General features: G+C 45.3%; 1 protein-coding gene across 6 annotated transcripts in view; it reads left to right on the top strand.

Annotated features, from left to right (window-relative positions):
* LOC120052780 (catenin alpha-2-like) overlaps window positions 1-23,219 on the top strand; it is a 654,154-nt gene that overhangs the window by 453,805 nt on the left and 177,130 nt on the right. Inside the window, exon 8 of one of the 6 annotated variants that reach the window (XM_038999894.1) lies at window positions 22,546-22,557. The exons of the other annotated variants lie outside the window; for them this stretch is intronic. Coding sequence (XP_038855822.1) covers window positions 22,546-22,557 — 12 coding nt within the window. The remainder of the gene's footprint in view (window positions 1-22,545; window positions 22,558-23,219) is intronic. 6 annotated transcript variants of the gene reach the window in all.

The following is a 23,219-nucleotide window of genomic DNA, read 5'->3' as shown; positions in this document are numbered from 1 at the left end:
AAAGGGGGACATTCGACTGGAGAAAATTGGGTGGAGAACATGGCACGCTTCTTTCGCTGTGGGGACTTCCGCGTCCCCGGAAATGAGACCGAAATGACAGAACGCCGTCTGTGAGCCCAGAGATGAAAAAGCGGAAACAAATTAAAACATCTCGAGTGAAATCGCCATCTCTGTGGAACTAATGTGTGGGCAAGTCAACTTTAGAGAGCGGGAGAGAGAGAGAGACTTTGTGTGCTGTGATTCACTCCTTCTCCTCTTCCTTTCCTTCCGTTCTGAAAACTGCTGTCACGCTATCCGTGTAGCCCAGAGCAGCTCAGAGCGGATCATCAGGGTGCAGAGAGGCCTACTCATCCCCCTGTGAATGCCTACCCATGGGCGGCCAGGGAAGGTCAACATTGGGCCTCTGTGGGACGTAGACAGACGTTCGTGACGAGAGCCCCCACAACAACAACAAAAAAAGTCCCCTTTCGCTCCATTTAAAGGTAATGTCTTTCGAAGGCATGTGAATATGTGAGCGCAAGCACAAAATGTCCTCCAGCAGATGCTTTTCTTACAAGCTAATTGCTGAACTGTCAACATTGACAGATATATTCAGTTTATGTTGCCTCGTGCTGGAATCCAACCCCTAACCCTGATGTTTCCTGTGCTCTGACACTCTGATCCACTGGTAACATGTCAGATGTGTTGGTTGCACTGTTGCGCTCAGCTACAGTAGCTTTGCATTCTGAAAGAGACTCTCTTCTCCATACGTGAAATCCATCTTCATTTGCATTCTGTTTTGTGTTAATATGTGTAGCGTGTTCTTCTCTAGGCTAACGCTAGGTTAATCAATGCAAACCACGCTAGGCAGTTACTGAGGACGTGGAATTAACTAATTAATAAGTTGGTGCTTACTATTAATAAAATGTAGATTGTGTTTGTGTTGTTTACATTGGTTATGCGTAATCAACATACTATTATTTTCCCTTCATGTTTCTGCTGCATTAGCAATTTTAACTACAGCATGCTAACACAATGGATTTACTAAGGACGCTGGCTGGTTAGCGAACATCTCACTTGCGTAATTTATTGCACAAATACTGAGCTCTGACGCTATTGCACTCACCAGCCTACCAGCCATGAAACGTTGCAGCTTTAATGTTTAACTCTTGACACCTAGATAGATAGATGGGAGTTCATTCCTTCACCAGAGTGTAGATGAGACTCAAAAATCCAAAATGGCCACCACTGCCTGGCACTGTAGCGGATGGACATCGACAGACCCTCTGTGATTGAATGGACTAGACACCAGACACTCACCATAAAGAGTAGCCTGGTTCAACACACATCAATAACTCCAGACTAATGGCTATCGGCTTTAACCTCGTACATTCTCATTAGCTGTCATACCTGGACATGGCTACTGGATGTACTCGATTCCCATTGGGCAATATGTTGGCTACTCTTCTCACTACACTACCACCAAGGCTTCGTCTCAAATGACACCCTACTGCACTATCTATGGAATAGGTGGTCTGGTTAAAAAGCAGTGGCCTATGTAGGGAATAGGGCGCTCAGGCCAAAAGTAGTGCACTATCTAGAAAGTAGGGTGGTATTTTAAAAACATGTTGCGTTTTGGTAATGCACCGTACACTACTTTGGTAAGGCTGTTTTTGATAGTAGAAGTATGTTGGGAGTTTATTATCCGTTCCCTCATTTACCCTTAGTCACCTTGGCTCTGCCGAGTTATAGAGATGCTGAATTGTAAGTACCCCTTGAAGAATTACAGCCGTTATGCAATGGTGGTGGTTTCAGCTTAATCATTCTCTCGCAAGTTAATTACACTTGAGCTAGAGGAGAGATCAGCATTTAAGCTTTGTTTACAGCTACGTCTGATTGCCTTTGTCCTTTGCCTTTCTTAGAGTCCCCCGACGAACGTAGTAATTTTTTTTCCCCCCGCATCGTCTTTGTCTTTTTTTTGGTGTATCTTGTTTAAAAAGGATATTGGTTGGCTGTCTCAGATTTGTGTCTGCTGCTGCGAAAGCCTGTTGCAATGTTCCCGGCCAATGTCAGATTTCTAATAGTTCCAGAGCCACAAAACCTCCCCCTCGCATGGATAGCTAGCTGCCCATAGCTCTTTCCTCTTGGTTGATAGAACTGCTGATAGCCTCTTTACTGGGGTCTGAGTAGGGTCAACAAATAGCAGCATTAGATGCATCCCGTTCTTTTTTCCCGCCTCTTTTTCCTCACTTTTCTATTACTTACCCAATGGGTAGAACTGTGGCTTCTTATTGATTCTTGCCCTTGGCAGTAAACCATTTCCAGTGAGTAATTTCTTGTTGGTGGCCACAGCTGGCTCAGGCTGGCTCTCGAGTCCCACTGACCCAAAAGGCTCTAGGGCCACGGCCGTATCTCGGTCCATGCGTAAAAGGGAGGTGCAATTTGGACACACACGTGTGTGTGTGTGTGTGTGTGTGTGTGTGTGTGTGTGTGTGTGTGTGTGTATGCTTATGTCTGATAGTACTCAGTACATTCGTACTCAATAAGGGATCACTTGAGTCCTCCTGTTCATCTGTTAGTGTCGCTGTCTGAAGAGGTCTTCTATCAGTGGAAATCTATGAAACTCTCCCCTATCCTCTCCACTTTCACTCCACTATGTGTATCACACTATAAAAGGAGTAGGGTGTCATTTGAGACCTAGTGTCATCCCTTCTCTTTGAGAGGATGTACTCAAGTCAGCGTTGTCATGCGAGCCTCTAATTGTTCAGATGAAATGTTGCCATGTATTAGCTTAGAGCAGAGGTATAACTTTTTCAGCGGGTGCCAGAAATTGCCAGGAATTCGGGCGACCCCACCCCACCACGAATCTAATGACAACCTTAAAATCGGTACATTTCGATTTTCACATCAACAAATAACCTTCAATTCATTACATTTTCATCTCTCTTATCAAAACTAAGAGAACCAATACATATATTGACCTTTTTTTCATTTTTATTGTCAAACTATCTTTCTCAAAAATGTTTGTATATTGTCCAATAAAATAGTTTGTACTCTTAATTTTTGGCTCCCAAATGTGCAATTCCCGACCCCGACTTTGAATACCACTGGCATAGAGGGATACAATGTCATTGGTGCCATCAGATCTGCTTGCTGGGACATTTCATTGGTGAAAACAGTATTGACAGTAAACTTGCCCTCGTGGCAGTAGCTCTTATATGGCAGTGGAAGAGTTTTGTCCTTGTTCAAATTAGCACAACGCTCTAGTCAACCGAGCAAAGCATGTCTGTCGAGTACACGTCTCCCAATTATACTCTCCCAATTATGTTCTTTCCAGTGTGATGGAAAGTACCAATTGTCAGTGGGACAATGTATTTGAGAATCAAAGAGAAAAGTTGCTTTAATATCAATTTGAAATCCATAATCTGGAACAGTGTGGACTAGACAAACTATCGAAGATGTTTGTGCAGTAGAAGTTGTATATAGATGATACACACACACACACACACACACACACACACACACACACACACACACACACACACACACACACACACACACACACACACACACACACACACACACACACACACACACAGAATTATTAACATGACACATCATTAAAGCGACACACAAACAGGCATTATTCCCATGCATATCCCCCCCTTCCCATCCTCCCTTCCCCCTTCACTTAATTACTCCCTCACTGTCCTCCCTGTCTGTCTCTCACTCTGCCTCCGCCTCGTCAGCATCACATTGACTTGATAGAGTGGTCTGCCTCGGCCTGCCTCGTCATCAGATTAAGTTGACAGAGGGTTCGCCAGAGACTCATAATTAACAGCCTCCTGATTACAGATCCATTATTTAAATCCACTATTGGATCAGAGGGAGTTCGGCTTCCTGACGCGCCTCGACAAAACAGGCCAGATGATGATGGCTAATTGGCCCTCTGCTGAGATAATGTGGACAGGCAGGAGAAGGACGGGTGGGGAAGGGGGTCAGTGCACAGAGCTACCCAGAAAGGGGCTGCCGTATGCGGGAAGAAGGGGGGGGGGGGCTGCCATGGAGGCTAACCTCCAGCAGATGGCAATTCCATTCACAACTCCCAGTTATAGGCTACAGTTGGTCATCTCTGGGCTGGATGGGTGGGAAGTTTTCTACCGCAGGATGTAGGCCCTGCTTTTGTTGGTTATTGTGAAATGTGAGGATTTCTAAGATTTGAATAGCATTTTCTGATTGGGAGACTTCAATATCAGTACACTCCAAGAAATGGTTGACTGCCTGCTGTATGTGACTAAAGTGCTAGTGATTGTAGCCGCTCATAACTGTATGTGGAGAGAACAATCATCCTTCCAGCCAGTCGAAATCAAACGTTTGATGACTTGAACAAAAGTGTTTGCCTGCGTCGAAACGTCTGCCCATCTCCCTCGCCCCTTCCCCGCTCCAGAGACGCCCCGTTATCGACAGGGAGGCGCAGTAGACGAAACAAAAACACACCGGGAACACCGGGAGCCTCGGCGGCAACCAGGGCATGTCACGACAGGAACAAGCCTGTCGCCGCGGGTAAACACCTCCCCCGAGATGTGTTCCGGTGCCGATGCTTTGTGTGTGCCTCGGTAAACATCGGCCGGTGCTCGGCAGGGGAAATCGATTTACTCAGTTTCTTCTTCGTCGTCACTGATTGGAGACCAGGCGGTTTCGTGCCAACCATGCAGGTGACAAGGTGGGGGTGGTGATGCCCAAATGCTGGTCTTTAACCCATTCACTATCCATGATAATGATGACCAATTCAGTCTCCCCTCTGCGAATCAATACAGTTTATTCAATCAATGATGCATTGATGCATTCATGGTGCAGGAAATGACTAAAAGTTTTGTTTTGTCAGTAGCCTAACTAGCAACAGTTAAAGGTCACGATTAAGTCATTATTGAGGGTAACTTGTGTTGAAAAAGCCCATGTGAGAGGAACATGCCATACCGCACGCCCCCCCAGACCACGCAAGGTAGTGGGGCCCACAAGCTCTGGGGGCCCATGCACCTGTCATCGACGTATATTGTTTAAAATTGTACGTATCAATTTGACAGTAACCCTCCAAAAAGTCAGTCATAAACCTTTTTTTCATTTCCATATCTACTAGGAAGCTAAGTGTTTGTTTTCTTGGCTTCAGGAATGTGACTGAAAAAGTGTCTCAGGCCTTTGTAACTGATTGAAAGTGAGGGGATATTGCATAGTCAAGGCTACGACGGTGCCGGTGTGATGAGTGGAGCTTACTCAGGTGTTCTACAGCTCCTATCAGGCCTAGAGCCTAATGCTTCTTAGGTAGTTATTTATGAGTTTTAGTTTAGAAAACAATTTCTCCAGAAGCGACAGTTACGTGGATGGTAAAAACAGCATGATTGCCGTAGCAACGTCAGAGAAACTGTGCAGAAGGGCGTGGTACTTCAAATACAGCAGTTCTGAAACGTCTTCAGTTGAGCCTCTCATTCTCCTTAATTGCCGGCTTCAAAACGTTTTTGATGGAGATTAAGTGTATATATAGGAGGCACTGGGGACAGGTCGCCTGGATACTGGACACCCTATAAATTGGCAGACGCAAACAGACTATCGTCTTTAGCGGTTTGCGATTTTGTTCTGGTGAACTGGTGTTTGCATTAACGTCTGCTAACCATGTGTGTGTGACCAATAACACGTAGTTTGATTTGGTTGCAATATCAACGGTCCTTTATCTCCAGTATATATTGGCATGCATCATTCAAGACTAAGTTTAAGTTGTGTGCAGCGCAATGGACATATCATGCACAATGTCTCAGGAATGAATTTCTGGGATGGCAATACTCCGTATCGAAAATAGTCGGGCTCGCAACCCGGACCTAAAGACGTAGGGTGAAAACATTTGCACACAAAAAACGCAAGGCGACGCCGTCGCCTACTGTTGCTACTGTAGGCCTCTACGTTGCCAGGCTATTTCATGTGTCATTTTTATTTTTTTTAAAGTTTAGAAATAGCAACTAAATATGGTATATAGCTATAGATAGTAGGCTACACTGCATACTAAAACAATCCCCGGGGGGCCCGACCCCTGACCAGTGGGGAGGAAGCCCATCTGTTATTTTGTGTGGGTCTGTGACTGTAGTCTTTTCTGTGCCTTGTGGTCTAGCATCCTACATTTGGATGTTCTATCTGTTTTATGCAAATGTGTTCCTGTGTGTAAGTGTGTGTGTACGTGTACCTTTGCCTGTGTATGTGTGTGAGTCAGTGTGTATGTATGAATGTGTCCCTCTGCTTATTGTGAGTGTCTGTGTGTCTGCTTCCCAGCGGAGTGCTAGGCTATAATAGCACCGGCATTAGAAAACCCCCATATCAAACACTGTGTTTGCGTCCTATTCCCTTTATAGTGCCCTACTTTTGGCGGGGAATAGGGTTCCATTTGGGACGCACACTGTGCTGCTGTTGTGTCCTTATTGCCTCGCGCCAGTCGACCAGGGGGGAACTTTGTTCTGCCTGTCGGATGAGTCAGACTACCCCTCTCGCCAGCTTCCACTGTGTACATCTTTGATAGCTCTGATGTCCCAGAAAAGAGGGAGAAAGAGCATTAAACTCTCTGCCACCCAAAATGTACCCCCCGTCGCCTGCCCAACTCCATCCATTCCCTGCTGCCAGAGCTCCCCAACCTCATTTACATTTTAGCAAAGCATCTGGGCCCGTCTTCATAAAGATTCTCAGAGTAGGCATGCTGATCTAGGATCAGTTTTGTCTTCTAAATCATAACTAATAAGATTTCAAGGACAGTGAGACCTGATCCTAGATCCAGCACTGTTTTTTTTTTAAACGCTATATCAATGCGGGCGCTGGTTTCTCTCTCTTCCAGTATGCGTCTTACATTGTTCAATTCAAACACAGAAGGTCAAATAGACTATGCAAACTGTAATCTATGCCCCTTTGCTCCAATGACTTTCATTTGACATGTTGACAGTGTTTTGACCCTAAGTCCTTTATCAGGTCTGCGTTGTTCACATCCCAGGCTGCACGAGACGTAACGTGTGTACTGTTCACATCCCAGGCTGCACGAAACGTAACGTGTGTTCTGTTCACATCCCAGGCTGCACGAGACGTAACGTGTGTACTGTTCACATCCCAGGCTGCACGAAACGTAACGTGTGTTCTGTTCACATCCCAGGCTGCACGAGACGTAACGTGTGTTCTGTTCACATCCGAGGCTGCACGAGACGTAACGTGTGTACTGTTCACATCCCAGGCTGCACGAGACGTAACGTGTGTACTGTTCACATCCCAGGCTGCACGAAACGTAACGTGTGTTCTGTTCACATCCCAGGCTGCACGAGACGTAACGTGTGTACTGTTCACATCCCAGGCTGCACGAAACGTAACGTGTGTTCTGTTCACATCCCAGGCTGCACGAGACGTAACGTGTGTACTGTTCACATCCCAGGCTGCACGAAACGTAACGTGTGTTCTGTTCACATCCCAGGCTGCACGAGACGTAACGTGTGTTCTGTTCACATCCGAGGCTGCACGAGACGTAACGTGTGTACTGTTCACATCCCAGGCTGCACGAGACGTAACGTGTGTTCTGTTCACATCCCAGGCTGCACGAAACGTAACGTGTGTACTGTTCACATCCCAGGCTGCACGAGACGTAACGTGTGTACTGTTCACATCCCAGGCTGCACGAGACGTAACGTGTGTTCTGTTCACATCCCAGGCTGCACGAGACGTAACGTGTGTTCTGTTCACATCCCAGGCTGCACGAGATGTAACGTGTGTTCTGTTCACATCCCAGGCTGCACGAGACGTAACGTGTGTTCTGTTCACATCCCAGGCTGCACGAGATGTAACGTGTGTTCTGTTCACATCCCAGGCTGCACGAGATGTAACGTGTGTTCTGTTCACATCCCAGGCTGCACGAGATGTAACGTGTGTTCTGTTCACATGGCTGTGTTGCTCTCGTGTACTGTTCACTGGCTGTGTTGCTCTCGTGTACCCAGGCTCACCGGTGGGAAGGAGAGCTGGGCATTGTGTCTTGGCACTCATGGGTTAATAATGCCATTTGTGTGTGTGTGTGTGTGTGTGTGTGTGTGTGTGTGTGTGTGTGTGTGTGTGTGTGTGTGTGTGTGTGTGTGTGTGTGTGTGTGTGTGTGTGTGTGTGTGTGTGTGTGTGTGTGTCTGTGTCTGTGACTGTGTGTGTGTGTGTGACTGTGTGTGTGTCTGTGACTGTGTGTGTGTGTGTGTGTGTGTCTGTGTCTGTGTCTGTGTGTGTGTGTGTGTGTGTCTGTGTGTGTGTGTGTGTGTGTCTCTGTGTCTGTGTCTGTGTCTGTGACTGTGACTGTGTCTGTGTCTGTGTCTGTGTCTGTGTCTGTGTCTGTGTCTGTGTGTGTGTGTGTGTGTGTGTGTGTCTGTGTGTGTGTGTGTGTGTGTGTCTCTGTGTCTGTGTCTGTGTCTGTGACTGTGACTGTGACTGTGACTGTGTCTGTGTCTGTGTCTGTGTCTGTGTCTGTGTGTGTGTGAGTGTGTGTGTGTGTGTGTGCGTGTGTGTGTGTGTGTATGCAAAGAGCAGATATGGAGATGATGACGTGCTCCCCTGTGGCATTGGCTTCAGACCCACTGCTCTCAGTACAGTACCACAGAGTAGTATAGACACAACCCTGCAGCCCTGTGTGTATGTGTGTGATTGTGTGTGTGTGTCGGTGGAAGCGTGAAGAGTGTATTACTGTATTTCGGCCCAATGTCCAGCATTGTTTGTTAGGCTACAGCGTGCCATTAGTGCTGTAATGACCTGGGAACGTGGCAATAGGCTGGCAACAAGACTATATAATGGTGCATGTGTTGGGGTTCACGCCCCAACAGGTACAGAATAAGATTCACGCACACAGTGGTCTTGAGTGGCTCATTTCGTAGAGCACGGTGTCAGCAATGCCAGAATCATCGGTTTGATTCCCGCTGGAGCCACCTGTAATGAAAATGTATGCATGTGCTACTGCAAGTTGATTTGGATAAATGGCATATGTTTAAGCGAAATAGCATTACTATTGTAATACGGAGTGTGTTGCTCGGCCTGCACATCACGGACAAACTGAAATGGTCCACCCACACAGACAGCGTGGTGAACAAGGCGCAACAGCGCCTCTTCAACCTCAGGAGGCTGAAGAAATGTGGCTTGTCACCGAAAACACTCACAAACTTTTACAGATGCACAATCGAGAGCATCCTGTCGGGCTGTATCACAGCCTGGTACGGAAACTGCTCTGCCCACAACCGTAAGGCTCTCCAGAGTGTAGTGCGGTCTGCACAACGCATCACCGGGGTCAAACTACCTGCCCTCCAGGACACCTACACCACCCGATGTCACAGGAAGGCCAAAAAGATCATCAAGGACAACAACCACCCGAGCCACTGCCTGTTCACCCCGCTATCATCCAGAAGGCGAGGTCAGTACAGGTGCATCAAAGCTGGGACCGAGAGACTGAAAAACAGCTTCTATCTCAAGGCCATCAGACTGTTAAACAGCCACCACTAACATTGAGTGGCTGCTGCCAACATACTGACTCACATCTCTAGCCACTTTAATAATAAAAAATTGTATCACTAGTCACTTTAAACAATGCCACTTTATATAATGTTTACATACCCTACATTACTCATCTCATATGTATACACTGTACTCTATACCATCTACTGCATCTTGCCTTCGGCCATCGTTCATCCATATATTTATATGTACATATTCTTATTCATTATTTTACAATTGTGTGTATAAGGTAGTTGTTGTGAAATTGTTAGATATCACTGCACGGTCGGGACTAGATCGCTACACTCGCATTAACATCTGCTAACCATGTGTATGTGACCAATAACATTTTATTTGATTTATTATGTCATGGTTGAGGTTTTTGGGGTTCACTTCCCAACAGGTGCTGAATAATATACACATGGTATTAAAGGAGCATTTAGCTTCTACGTTACTCTGCATCAAAACGACTTGCTCTTTTGTCAAGACAAGGCAGAGTGAATTATATTTGTATAGGTACAGCTGAAAGTATAGGTTGAAAATGTTCAATCCATGGAAATGTCAATCAGTCCGCTAACACCTCCCCCTTAACGCGCCAGCCAGTGACGTTTTAGCACACAAGGCATCGATTTGCCAACACAACGATGTCTTTTCTCACCGAGTTGAGGCAATCATTTTGCCACACTCTTATCCCTGTAGGTTTGGTTTTCCTTTTTCTTTCTTGGAATGGGCACGCCCGTTGTCAGGGCAATGGCTTGGCGTGAAGGTCACAGGAAAAGAGAAGGCTGTCTTTCTTGACCCCTGTCATATGTTTAATAGTCATCACATGATGTGTGTGTTAAAAGCCTTGGGTGTGTGAGATATAGTTTGCCTCTGGGTGTCAAGGCATTTTGTTTGTCATAGAAGTCGTTTCTGTTTACGTTTTCTTTCCCCCACCATGAATCATTCAGTCCGTGTCACACTTCAATCGAGAGTCTCGTCATGTCATGGAAAATCAAGGGGGACACCGGGGAAAAGAGCGTTGTTTGATGATAGCTGCTGTTGAGGAAGAAACCGATTTCAAATTGCAGTATTTTCAGCTTCAGTCGCTTTACATAGGGGGAATACGAGGGATGAGTATAGATCTAAAATGTGATTGGCACTTGATAAAATGATTCTGACAGCAGCCAACCGGTGACATCTGGCACTTGAGATATGTCGGAGAAGACAGAGAGTGGATAGAGAGATATTCCTTCAGATCTCCAACACTTGTATGCTTGTCAATGATGTGCTTTGTGTTGATTTGTAAATACTTATTAGAGAGAGAGAGAGTATTAATTCAGATCATTTTATAATATTCATTTAGATATACTATTCAGTATACTTGACTTTTTCCACATGTTGTTACGGTACAGCCTTATTCTAAAATGGTTTCAATAAAAAATACACACAATACCCCCTAAATGATGAAGTGAAAACACTTTGATTTTTTTTTTACCAAATGTATTTAAGATAGAAAAAATAAATACCTTATTTACATAAGTACTCCGATCCTTTGCTATGAGCCTCGAAATTGAGGTCAGGTGCATCCTGTTTGTATTGATCGTCCTTGAGATGATTCTACAACTTGACTGGAGTCCAACTGTGGTAAATTCAAATCACAACTGTCTATAAAAGGTACCACAGTTGACAGTAGATGTCACAGCAAAAACCAAGCCATTAGGTCGAAGCAATTGTCCGTAGAGTTCCGAGACAGGATTCTATCGAGGCACAGATCTGGGGAAGGGTACCAAAACATTCATGCAGCATTGGTGGTCCCCAAGAACACAGTGCCCTCCATCATTCTTAAATGGAAGAAGTTTGGAACCACCAAGACTCTTCCTAGAGCTGGCCGCCCGGCCAAACTGAACAATCGGGGGGAAGGGCTTTAGTCAGGGAGTTGACAAAGAACCCGATGGTCACTCTGACAGAGCTGGAGATGGGAGAACTTTTCAAAAGGACAACCATCTCTACAGCAGTCCACCAATCAGGCCTTTATGGTACAGTGGCCAGACAGAAGCAACTCCTCAGTAAAAGGCACATGACAGCCCGCTTGGTGTTTGCCAAAAGGCACGTAAAGACTCTCAGACCATGAGATACAAGATTCTCTGGTCTGATGAAACCAAGATTTAACTCTTTGGCCTGAATGCCAAGTGACACGTCTAGAGGAAACCTGGCACCATCCCTACGGTGAAGCATGGTGGTGACAGCATCATGCTGTGGGGATGTTTTTCAGCGGCAGGGACTGGGAGGCTAGTCAGGATTGAGGCAAAGATGAACGGAGAAAAGTACAGAGAGATACTTGATGAAAACCTGCTCCATAGCGCTCAGAACCTCAGACTAGGGCGAAGGTTCACCTTCCAACAGGACAATGACCCTAGCAGGAGTGGCTTCTGGACAAGTCTCTGAATGTCCTTGAGTGGTCCAGCCAGAGCTTGGACTTGAACCCAATCGAACATCTCGGGAGAGACCTGAAAATAGCTGTGCAGCAACGCTCCCCATCCAACCTGACAGAGCTTGAGAGGATCTGCAGAGAAGAATGGGAGAAACTCCCCAAATACAGTTGTGCCAAGCTTGTAGCGTCATACCCAAGAAGACTCAAGGCTGTAATCGCTGCCAAAGGTGCTTCAACCAAGTACTGAGTAAAGGGTATGGATCCTTATGTAAATGTTATATTTCAGTTTTTTATTATTATAAATGAGCAAAAATGTATAAAAACCTGTTTTAGCCTTGTCGTTATGGGGTATTGTTTGAGATTGATGAGGAGGGGGAAAAACGATTGAATACATTTTAGAATAAGGCTGTAACGTAACAAAATGTGAAAAAGAACACGTTTCAAAGGCACTGTATCTATAATACATTGGTTTACACAATATTGGTTTATATTTAATGAGCTGTTTGATCAACGCTTTCCTTTACAGTAGTGGATTATTTTTAGACATGTTGCCTGGATGCTAATGTCCTTCTAGAGTTATAATATGTACTTATATGGAGGTAATGGCAAAACGAAAAAGAACAACGGTAATTCCTGGGCTTTGAGCGTAGACAATGTCAGAGCTCGAGTCAATGTCAGAGTCGACTGTATGCTTTTACCTCTTGAGCACGAAACATCTTGTTGTAAAATAATTATAATGTGATGCGTAGCACTGATACCATGTTGCAGGGGTGGATGTAACAAAGGGACAGTTATGCCACGATGAAGGATCAAACCCCCTGTGAGCGATGGCGGCATTTCAATTTGACATGATGGAGGGTGTCATTATCAAAGCCCAGCATTTCCAAAGTCATAATTAGGAATGAATCAAACTCCACAAAGTGCTTTTGATCGGAATGTTTCGGCATGCCGTAATTGCGGCAACACCACCTCAGGAACAGCTTGAAATGTGTCAATGTCCAAAAACACTGTATTAAAGTCTAGGTCCTAGAGTTTTTCTCGTTCTGGTCACGTGGTAAGAAAAAACTCCCATGCTTAACCATACTTAATGCTACCCAGTTGGTAAAACTGGACAAAACCGCAACCCATTGGGATTATTCAACCAGTTTTGCCACCAGGTAAGAGTGTTATCGTCTGACATATTGTTCATAAAGACTCAGTAAATAGAACAATCCCCATTATAGTCCATTGAAATCTTGTGGAGTAAACCACACTGCTTTCCTTGGGCCTGTCTGATTTGGCACCCATCAGCAGAAGGCAAGTCCCTCTGACAAGACAAAATAAATCCTCAGCCCCTGCTTCTTCTCTTCTTCTGCTTCCCTCTCTCTACAAGCACACAGAGAGAGAGAAAACCTCTTTCGTCGATGTGCCAAAACAATGACAAGTGGAGCCTATTTTCGCATGTTATTTTCCTTATTGCTGTTTACGTCGGCCCTGTTTAATATTCATAATTAAGTGTCCTCCTCTACCATTTAGAGGCCAATCAATGTCAGTTATGGGTGTTTACTCTTGGACTGCAGGAGCGAACGCGGCAGAGCCCTACAGCCCATCTGAGAGGAGCCTTGACCCCTTCTCGACTTTTGGTTAGCAACAGAGTTAGCATTAGCTCTGCCAATGCTAGCCTGTCTTTTTTTCTCTTTCTCACTCTCTTTCTGTCTCTGCTGCAATATTAGCAATATCACTACTCGCTACTGTAAATAGCCTGTTTTTTTTTTACTGTTTTTTTATTTCTTTACTTACCTATTGTTCACCTAACACTTTTTTTGCATTATTGGTTAGAGCCTGTAAGTAAGCATTTCACTGTAAGGTCTACACCTGTTGTATTCGGCGCACGTGACAAATACACTTTGATTTGATTTGATCCTTTTTGAAAGTTAGCGATTGCGTTAGCGGTGAAGCATAGCGTAGCTTCAGCTGTCACGTCAGCAATACTGTAAGCAGTAATGTAGTGTATATGAAAGTGTTAGTTAGTATTAGCACCAACAGTTGCGAATAGCATACTAGCTACAACAGCAGGGTTAGCAATGGCCTGTGCTCGTACACAATACTTCTCAGCGGAGCCTCAACTCTATCAGTCTCTCACTCTCACTCCTTCCATTTCCTCTGAGGGGTGCCCCGGATAATTAACACTGTATCTCCCAGAGTGGAGACCTGACCCTGTCAGACCCTCAGAAAGTGTAGCGGGCAGAGGAGGCATCCCTGGGGCAACCCTGACTACTTCCCAGTATGTTCCTCATAGGGCTCTGCCATGCTGGTCGGAGGCCTCCCTTCTCCAGCTGTTTCCCAGGCTGTAGCAGCTGGTGCTGCTGGCCAGGCCAATATGGGACCTGCTGATGATCTCATCATCCTCAGACAGTGTATCTACATCAGCACGATACAGTAATAGTGTAACACTGTATTCAAGGTTATAAAGGGATTTATGACCTAGAAAGATTTGTAGACATTTCTGTAGCGCTGCTCTTATGTCTATTTTATGGAGGAAAGTGCAGTCCTTTTTAGATGACCCAATATTTATGCTCTTCTTTTTTGTTAAAATGGTACTTTGTGAAAGGTTGGTTTGAAGGCTAGTAGTTAAGATATAACACGTTTGATGATTCCTACAATAGACTTTGAGTGAAGGTTGTTAAAGGAGAAAGTGTGATACAGGCTTTTATCGACTTCCCTCAGAATCCGAGATGTTGTCTCTCAATTTTCAAGGCTGGATTGTTTTCTGTCTGCAGCCGGAGACTGTTAAAAAAAAAAAAAAAAAGGAATACATCATTGGGCAGTAGCAGTGAGTGGGGAAAACCACTGGGGAACCAGTCCGGTGAAGTCCGCAAAGCATATTGCATTTAACAGACAGTTACGCGACCTATAGCATGGTCAAGCAAGGTAATGTTTCCCACACTACTACTAAACAACTATTCATTTAGAACCACGAAGAGTTAACCGCAAGTCGCTAAACAGGAGCTGCTTCCACTATTCCAGCACCATTTCAACTTCAACATTTCAACATCATCAACTCACCTCTGCTTAGTCTATTAGAGTGACAACTAAAAGATACCGCAAACAATTGAATCCAATCAACGTAAGGTAAATATGACATGGCTGTCCATGGTGCTGAATCCTGTGTGTACGTGTGTGTGTGCGTGTGCATGCACAATGGTAGAAAAAACGTGTTGATTCACCTCACTTGTAGAGAAACACCAATGCCATCCTCCTCTCTTTCTTGGTGACGAAATGGTCTATCACTCTGTCATACAGTACACGCTTTTATTTTTTGTTGTCCTAGGCTATCTGGCTAAAATGCTTGCTCAGTAGCCTAAATTCCTTTCACGGGCAACGATGAGCTACCTAGTTAACATTAGCCTTCTACATCTAGCTACATGTTGAGCTTCCATCCTCTCAGGCCAGGGGCACAATGTATGCATTTATGGTTGGATCAGAATCGCCCTTATAGTCATTGGCCAGTACTGAGAATTAAGTAAAACTATGAGTCCAAGTCCCTATCTAGTCCAAGTCCCTATCTAAATTTAGGAAGGGACAATTTTAGCTAATTTAGGAAAGAGACCATTTCTAGCTAGCCACTGGAGGACAACAACACAATGAGATGCAGCAATTCACGTTGTTTCTGTCTATGGCATTTTGCTCTCGATGTGATTGAAGCCAAATCCAAACTGGCTTCCCTTGACAATTTTTTTTGGTGTGCCAGGACCATTCAAAGTTGAGCTCACTCAGTTTAGCTCAACGCTGAGCTGATTGGCTATTATTTTATCATAGCCAATAGGCCAAATGCTAATAGGCCAAATGCTCGCTGGCTGACCTTGCATTCAATTCTATGGACAACAACAATGTCATATTCTTTTTGACCAGACAGCATCAGATAGATGGGCTAGACTTACAGAAACAGAGGGGCGCTGTTTTGCTCGCTCGGATGCTTTCTCCGGTGAGAACACTATATGTACAAAAGTATGTGGACACCCCTTCAAATGAGTGGATTCGGATTTTCCGCCACACCCGTTGCTGACAGGTGTATAAAATCGAGCACACATCCATGCAATCTCCATAGACAAACATTGACAGTAAAATTACCTTACCGAAGAGCTCAGGGATTTCAACGTGACACCGTCATAGAATAGCAGGATCTTTCCATAGATATTTCCAACAAGTCAGTTCGTCAAATTTCTGTCCTGCTAGAGGTCAACTGTAAGTGCTGTTATTGTGGAAACCTCTAGGAGCAACAACGGCTCAGCCGCGAAGTGGTAGGCCACACAAGCTCACAGAACGGGACCATCGAGTGCTGAAGCGCGTAGCACGTAAAAATAATCTGTCCTCGGTTGCAACACTCTACCGAGTTCCAAACTGCCTCTGGAAGCAACATCAGCACAGGATCTGTTCGTTGGGAGCTTCATGAATTGGGTTTCCAAAGCAGAGCAGCCCCACACAAACCTAAGATCACCATGCATAATGCCAAACATTGGCTGGAGTGATGTAAAGCTCACCGTCTTTGGACTCTGGAGCAGTGGAAACGTGTTCTCTGGAGTGATGAATCACACTTCACCACCTGGCAGTCCGATGGACTAATCTGTGTTTGGCGGATGACAGTAGAACGCTACCTGCCCGAATGTATAGTGCCAACTGTAAAGTTTGGTTAAAGGAGGTATAATAGTCTGGGACTGTTTTTCATGGTTCGGGCTAGGCCCCCTAGTTCCAGTGAATGGAAATCTTAACGCTACAGCATACAATGACATTCTAGACGATTCTGTGCTTCTATCTTTGTGGCAACAGTTTGGGAAAGGCCCTTTCCTGTTTCAGCATGACAATGGCCTCGTGCACAAAGCGAGGTACATATAGAAATGGTTTTTCGAGATTGGTGTGGAAGAACATGACTGGCCTGCACAGAGCCCTGACCTCAACCCCATCAAACACCATTGGATGAATTGGAATGCTGGCTAATGCCAGGCCTAACATCAGTGCCTGACCTCACTAATGCTCTTGTGGCCAGATGGAAGCAAGTCCCCACAGCAATGTTCCAACAACTAGTGCAAAGCCTTTCCAGAAGAGTAGAGGCTGTTATAGCAGCAAAGGAGGGACTAACTCCATATTAATGCCCATGATTTTAGAATGAGATGTTCAATGAGCAGGTATCCACATACTTTTGGTTATGTAGTGTTCCTTTAGCGTCTTGTGAATCGATGGAAAATTATGTTTTTTTTCTTTTCTTGGTACATTCTTGGGGGATGCTTGACTTCCCTTGGCATCCATGAATAAACACCACTGACAGAGAGACATCTTTGAAAGGATTTTCCTGACTCCAATTTCAAGTAAAAAGAACACAAAAGGGAAGAAAGAGATTCTCACCTCTCGTCTCTCTTACCCTACACAACAAACACACCACCTGACGTTCACACGCGTTGAGCAAGTCGATATCACCATTTTACAATATCAGAATATTCCCCCAGTCCATGTGAGGCCTTTTGAGAGGGAACGGCATGGTAGCACTAGTTGCCCTCTGTGAGTTCCATGTAAATAGAAGGTTGAACCTTTTAGCAAATCACATGCTCATCCGCTGTTTGACACACCCAGAGGGTCTGCGTGTGTGTGGTGTGTGTTTGCTTTTGTGTGCACGAGTGTGTGCGTTCAAAACATGCACCCAGACAACCTCCAGAGTAGTTACGCAGAACCACAGTGCACCAATCTGATCGAAGCTTACACAGACACCGAGCAAAAAACGAACCAAACGGGGCCCAGAAAAACTTTTCCACTTGGTGAGAAGTGGATTGCGAAAGACAGCTAAAATGTATGGAGAAAAATGAGAAACAGGCAGAAAAGTGTGGTAGTGGGATAACAATTCCCCTTCCAGGGCTCCAGCCGGTGCCAATTTGCTGAGTTCTAATCCTGGCTGTGGCCTAAGTGCAGTATCACTTAGACTGGGGGTCACCATGACTCGACCTGTGGGGAGGTGGGGAGGCGTACTGGGAGACAGTGAGCAATGTGTCAACAGGCACTGCCATGGAGAGGGGAAGTGAGTGGGATTGGGGTGAGTAGGGTTACAGACATACGCCCTCCTGACCCACAGCAGTTAAGTGGTGTGTGTGTGTGTGTGTGTGTGTGTGTGTGTGTGTGTGTGTGTGTGTGTGTGTGTGTGTGTGTGTGTGTGTGTGTGTGTGTGTGTGTGTGTGTGTGTGTGTGTGTGTGTGTGTGTGTGTGTGTGTGTGTTACTACAAATTTGTATTTGCAGTGGTGCACTTGAGAGGGTTAAGAAACACATTCAGTTCCTCGTTCCTATTTGAATGTGCTGGAAGATATAGCCTAGCCCCTCAGCTCAGCTCCCCACTCTTGGGGGTCATGTATGGACCCGAGACGAATGGAGTGGCCCCTTCCTGACTCACCGCCACGATATCTCCCAGGTGCCCTGGGGCCACCGCCGAAGCGCATGGAAATCCCTCGCCGCCCTAAACGCGATGGCAGATCCCCCTAGCTGATCCATCACCGAGCGGCGAGAAAAGAAATGAACTAATAAATGATAGGAGAAATACGATGATGGAATGGGATTACATCGCCCAGTATTGTTAACAGTTCCTTAAACGGACTGACCAGGGGAGCCTATTCTATAGTGCACTGCTTTTGACCAGGGCAGCCTATTTTATAGTGCACTGCTTTTGACCAGGGCAGCCTATTTTATAGTGCACTGCTTTTGACCAGGGCAGCCTATTCTATAGTGCACTGCTTTTGACCAGGGCAGCCTATTTTATAGTGCACTGCTTTTGACCAGGGCAGCCTATTCTATAGTGCACTGCTTTTGACCAGGGCAGCCTATTCTATAGTGCACTGCTTTTGACCAGGGCAGACTTTTTTATAGTGCACTGCTTTTGACCAGGGCAGCATATTCTATAGTGCACTGCTTTTGACCAGGGCAGCCTATTCTATAGTGCACTGCTTTTGACCAGGGCAGCCTATTTTATAGTGCACTGCTTTTGACCAGGGCAGCCTATTCTATAGTGCACTGCTTTTGTCCAGGTCAGCCTATTCTATAGTGCACTGCTTTTGACCAGGGCAGCCTATTTTATAGTGCACTGCTTTTGACCAGGGCAGCCTATTTTATAGTGCACTGCTTTTGACCAGGGCAGCCTATTTTATAGTGCACTGCTTTTGACCAGGGCAGCCTATTCTATAGTGCACTGCTTTTGACCAGGGCAGCCTATTTTATAGTGCACTGCTTTTGACCAGGGCAGCCTATTTTATAGTGCACTGCTTTTGACCAGGGCAGCCTATTCTATAGTGCACTGCTTTTGACCAGGGCAGCCTATTCTATAGTGCACTGCTTTTGACCAGGGCAGCCTATTTTATAGTGCACTGCTTTTGACCAGGGCAGCCTATTCTATAGTGCACTGCTTTTGACCAGGGCAGCCTATTTTATAGTGCACTGCTTTTGACCAGGGCAGCCTATTTTATAGTGCACTGCTTTTGACCAGGGCAGCCTATTCTATAGTGCACTGCTTTTGACCAGGGCAGCCTATTTTATAGTGCACTGCTTTTGACCAGGGCAGCCTATTCTATAGTGCACTGCTTTTGACCAGGGCTCACGTAGGGGTCTGGTCAAAAGTAGTGCACGACCGTGGAGCATTTGTTCTTCTTTTGGCTCTATACTCCAAAAGTGTGGTCCTTAAATCCAACAATGATCCAACTATGAGGTTAAAGTGCAGACTGTCAGCTATAAGTTGAGGGTATTTTCATCCATGTCAGGTGAACAGAAAATGCAGCACTTTTTGTTCATAGTTTCCTGCCATTTTAGGGGGTCAAAAGTATTGTGACAAATTCACTTATACAGTATGTGTATTAAGGCAGTAAAAAGTGAAGTAGTTGGTCCCATATTTATAGCACGCAATGACTGCATCAAACTTGTTACTCTACAAACGGTTTGTTTTGGTTGTCTTTCAGATTATTTTGTGCCCAATATAAATTAATGGTAAATAATGTATTGTGTCATTTTGTAGTAATTTGTATTGTCAATAAGAATATAATGTTTCTAAACACTTCTGCATTAATGTGGATGCTACCATGACTACGGATGATCTTGAATGAATTGTGAATAATGAGGAGTGAGAAAGTTACAGACGCACAAATATCATACCGCCAAGAGATGCTAACCTCTCACCATTACAATTGCATGGGAGGTTAGCATTTTTGTGGGCAGCGTGCTATTTGTGCATCTGTAACTTTCTCACTGTCTAGTCTGGTCTGTGCCTGACTGGAGCTGCAGAAGTGGATGTCTATCTGGTCTGCCTCCCACTCACCCTCCACAGGTACACAGTCAGCGATGCAGGGTTTTCACAGGGAAAACTGCATGTTTCTTAGCAAGCTCTGGGCAGACATACAGATGTGAAATCATACACGTGCACGAGCACGTCGTACGCGCACGACGTCATATGTGCACGAGCACGCAAACGCACATGCACATGCACACGCTCGCAATATAACACACATGCACGTACACACTCTATTTATTTGTCTATCGCACACACACACACACACACACACACACACACACACACACACACACACACACACACACACACACACACACACACACACACACACACACACACACACACACACACACACACACACACACAGCTTAGCAGCACTGTTTACTGAGATTCAGACACTTTGGTGCTGTAGGGAAAATAAAGAAGGTGTTTATGGGAGAGAGACATACATGATTCGTGCTGCTGCTGCTTGTTACTAATCACAATGTGTTCATGAGAACCGCTTGTTGTTTTTCCTCCTCTTTATTTCTGTGTTTGTCTGCTCTTTGCGGTCACGCGGTGCTGGTGCTACTGACCCCCCCCCCCCCCCCCCCCCTCCACACCGGAGAGACAGAAATAGCCCCTCGTTGTGCTTGATAAATAGGGCCTACTGGCCCTTCGGTGGAACAGTGTGCGTCAGTGATGTCCGGACTTTCCCCCTCTCTCCCTCCCTCTTTTTTCCTCCCTCCCTCGTTTTTCCTCTCTCTCCCTCACTGATGAGAGGAGCGTCACCCTTCTCTCTCTCTCTCTCTCTCTCTCTCTCTCTCTCTCTCTCTCTCTCTCTCTCTCTCTCTCTCTCTCTCTCTCTCTCTCTCTCTCTCTCTCTCTCTCTCTCTCTCTCTCTCTCTCTCTCTCTCTCTCTCTCTCTCTCTCTCTCTCTCTCTCTCTCTCTCTCTCTCTCTCTCTCTCTCTCTCTCTCACACCTCTCTGGTTTCTAACCCAATCTGCCTCTCTCACACGCACTCTCCCTCCTTCTCTCCCTCCTTCTCTCCCTCCCTCCTTCTCTCCCGAGCCACTTGCCATTCAGAGCAGGCGGGCTGCAGGCAGCGCCGGTGCTCTAGTCTTGCTGCCTCTCCTGCAGCAGGAATCGGAGGGGTTTTGTGTTGGCCTGATAGCCAGCCCTCACCCCCTTACTCCTTCCCCTCCTCGTTTTTCTCCCTCCCTCCCGCCCACCCTTCCTCCCTCTGTACTACAGACCTTGGCGCTCAGTCCAACACGCTTAGTGTTATCTCTTTGTTTCCCTCTCCTCTCCTTCCCTCTTTTGCCTTCTATGTTTAAACCTTTACACCCTGTTACATAATGTCTGCTCAGTGAAGGATTTTGTGTGTTTCCGGGAACGACTCATCAAATAAGGATACATCAGTTTTAGCGGCAATCGGCAGTAGAAACACTAACAAAGTGTCCTCCCCGCCCCTAGGTTGGTAAAAAGCCGAGGGATGGGGCTGGAGAAATGTACCCACTTCTCAAATTCATAGACAGAGCTACGGATGCAATGACTGACCATCCATGGTATATCAATTATAGATTTAATCGTGTTTTGAGGCTACATGGTGTTTATATTTGATCTGTTTACAAACATTGCAGTGGTGTAAAACAAGCTTGTATTTTGGGTTCTGATGAGGTACGACAGTTGAACTAAGCTCGTGAGGTGTTTATATGTTCTGTTCCTCAAGAATCAATGGGTTCCTATCATCAGATTTGAAGTACAAAAGTGGATGTCGCAACTGTTGATTGCCCCTTTATGCAGTCAAATTCAATCTACCTTCCCCATGTTTGCATATGACAGAATATTCTTCTTTTTTTTTTTAGGTATAATTCTTCTTTGACCGCATTGTTAGAGTGCTATGCCCAAAGGAACACAGCACGGTCAGTATTGCTTAAGTGATGTTCTTAATGTAAGAGGGGATTCCGGAACGTGTAGGTGAACCCAGTTGCTTCCTCCTCGACTCAGATTTCACTTAACCTTTCGCATCAGCTATCTACTCGATTTTTTTCAATTTGGTGCGTGCATACTAGGGTTGCAAAAATTCCAGTAACTTTTCCAGAATTCACAGTTTTTACAGAAATCACTGGTTGCAATATTCTGGTCGCCCAGCAATCTTTCTGCGATTTTTATATATAAAAAAAAAAATATCCAAAATAGCATATGTCTGACCATTGTGCTCGTCACACATGTACATGAAACCACGCATTCTGTTCATGTGCTGTATATAGCTTATGATTAGCTTAGGATTCCCACTCTTTTATTTGTCCATTGCTTGTCCCTTGACCACGGACAATAATAGCATCAGACAGCACAGAGCAGCTCCAAAGTGTGTGTGTGCATGTGTGCGTGTCTGTGTGTGCCTGCGTGTGTGTGTGTGTAATGGAAAGAATATGCAAAAAGGCCGTTAGACATGAGAGACTTTTTGCCAGAAGGCACTCTCTTGCTCCTCCTCAGACACACAGCTATGGGAGCTACACTAAACCAGAATGGCAGGAGAACCCATTTAAAAACAACACGGTTATGTGATACCAGTACTGGCCATGTGATAAGCAGACACTGAGACAAACCAGGCGAGCCAAGGCATATGCTTTTGCAATGTAGTGAAGCGGAAACCACACTGGTGACTATGAGTGTGTGCGTGTGTTTGTGTGTGTGTGTGGGGGGGGGGGGGGGGGTACAGAAGTTGTCTGTATTCAGTGTCGGACAAAGGTTAAGGGTGAGTCTTCCTATCTGACCTATGACCCCCACACACGTTTATTGTGACTTGTCTTCAGTGAGTTTTATGGGCCTACTTGGTTATATAATACCACTGCACCTTTAACAAACTTAACCAATGGTTGCCATTGATGAATATCAGTGGTGTAAAGTACTTAAGTAAAAATACTTTAAATTACTACTTAAGTAGTTTTGGGGGGTATCTGTACTTTACTATTTATATTTTTGGCAACTTTTACTTTTACTTCACTACATTCCTAAAGAAAATAATGT

Source organism: Salvelinus namaycush, chromosome 8 (assembly GCF_016432855.1).
Source record: "Salvelinus namaycush isolate Seneca chromosome 8, SaNama_1.0, whole genome shotgun sequence".
In the NCBI taxonomy this organism is placed as follows: domain Eukaryota; kingdom Metazoa; phylum Chordata; class Actinopteri; order Salmoniformes; family Salmonidae; genus Salvelinus; species Salvelinus namaycush.
This window is presented reverse-complemented; position numbering and strand designations above follow the sequence as displayed.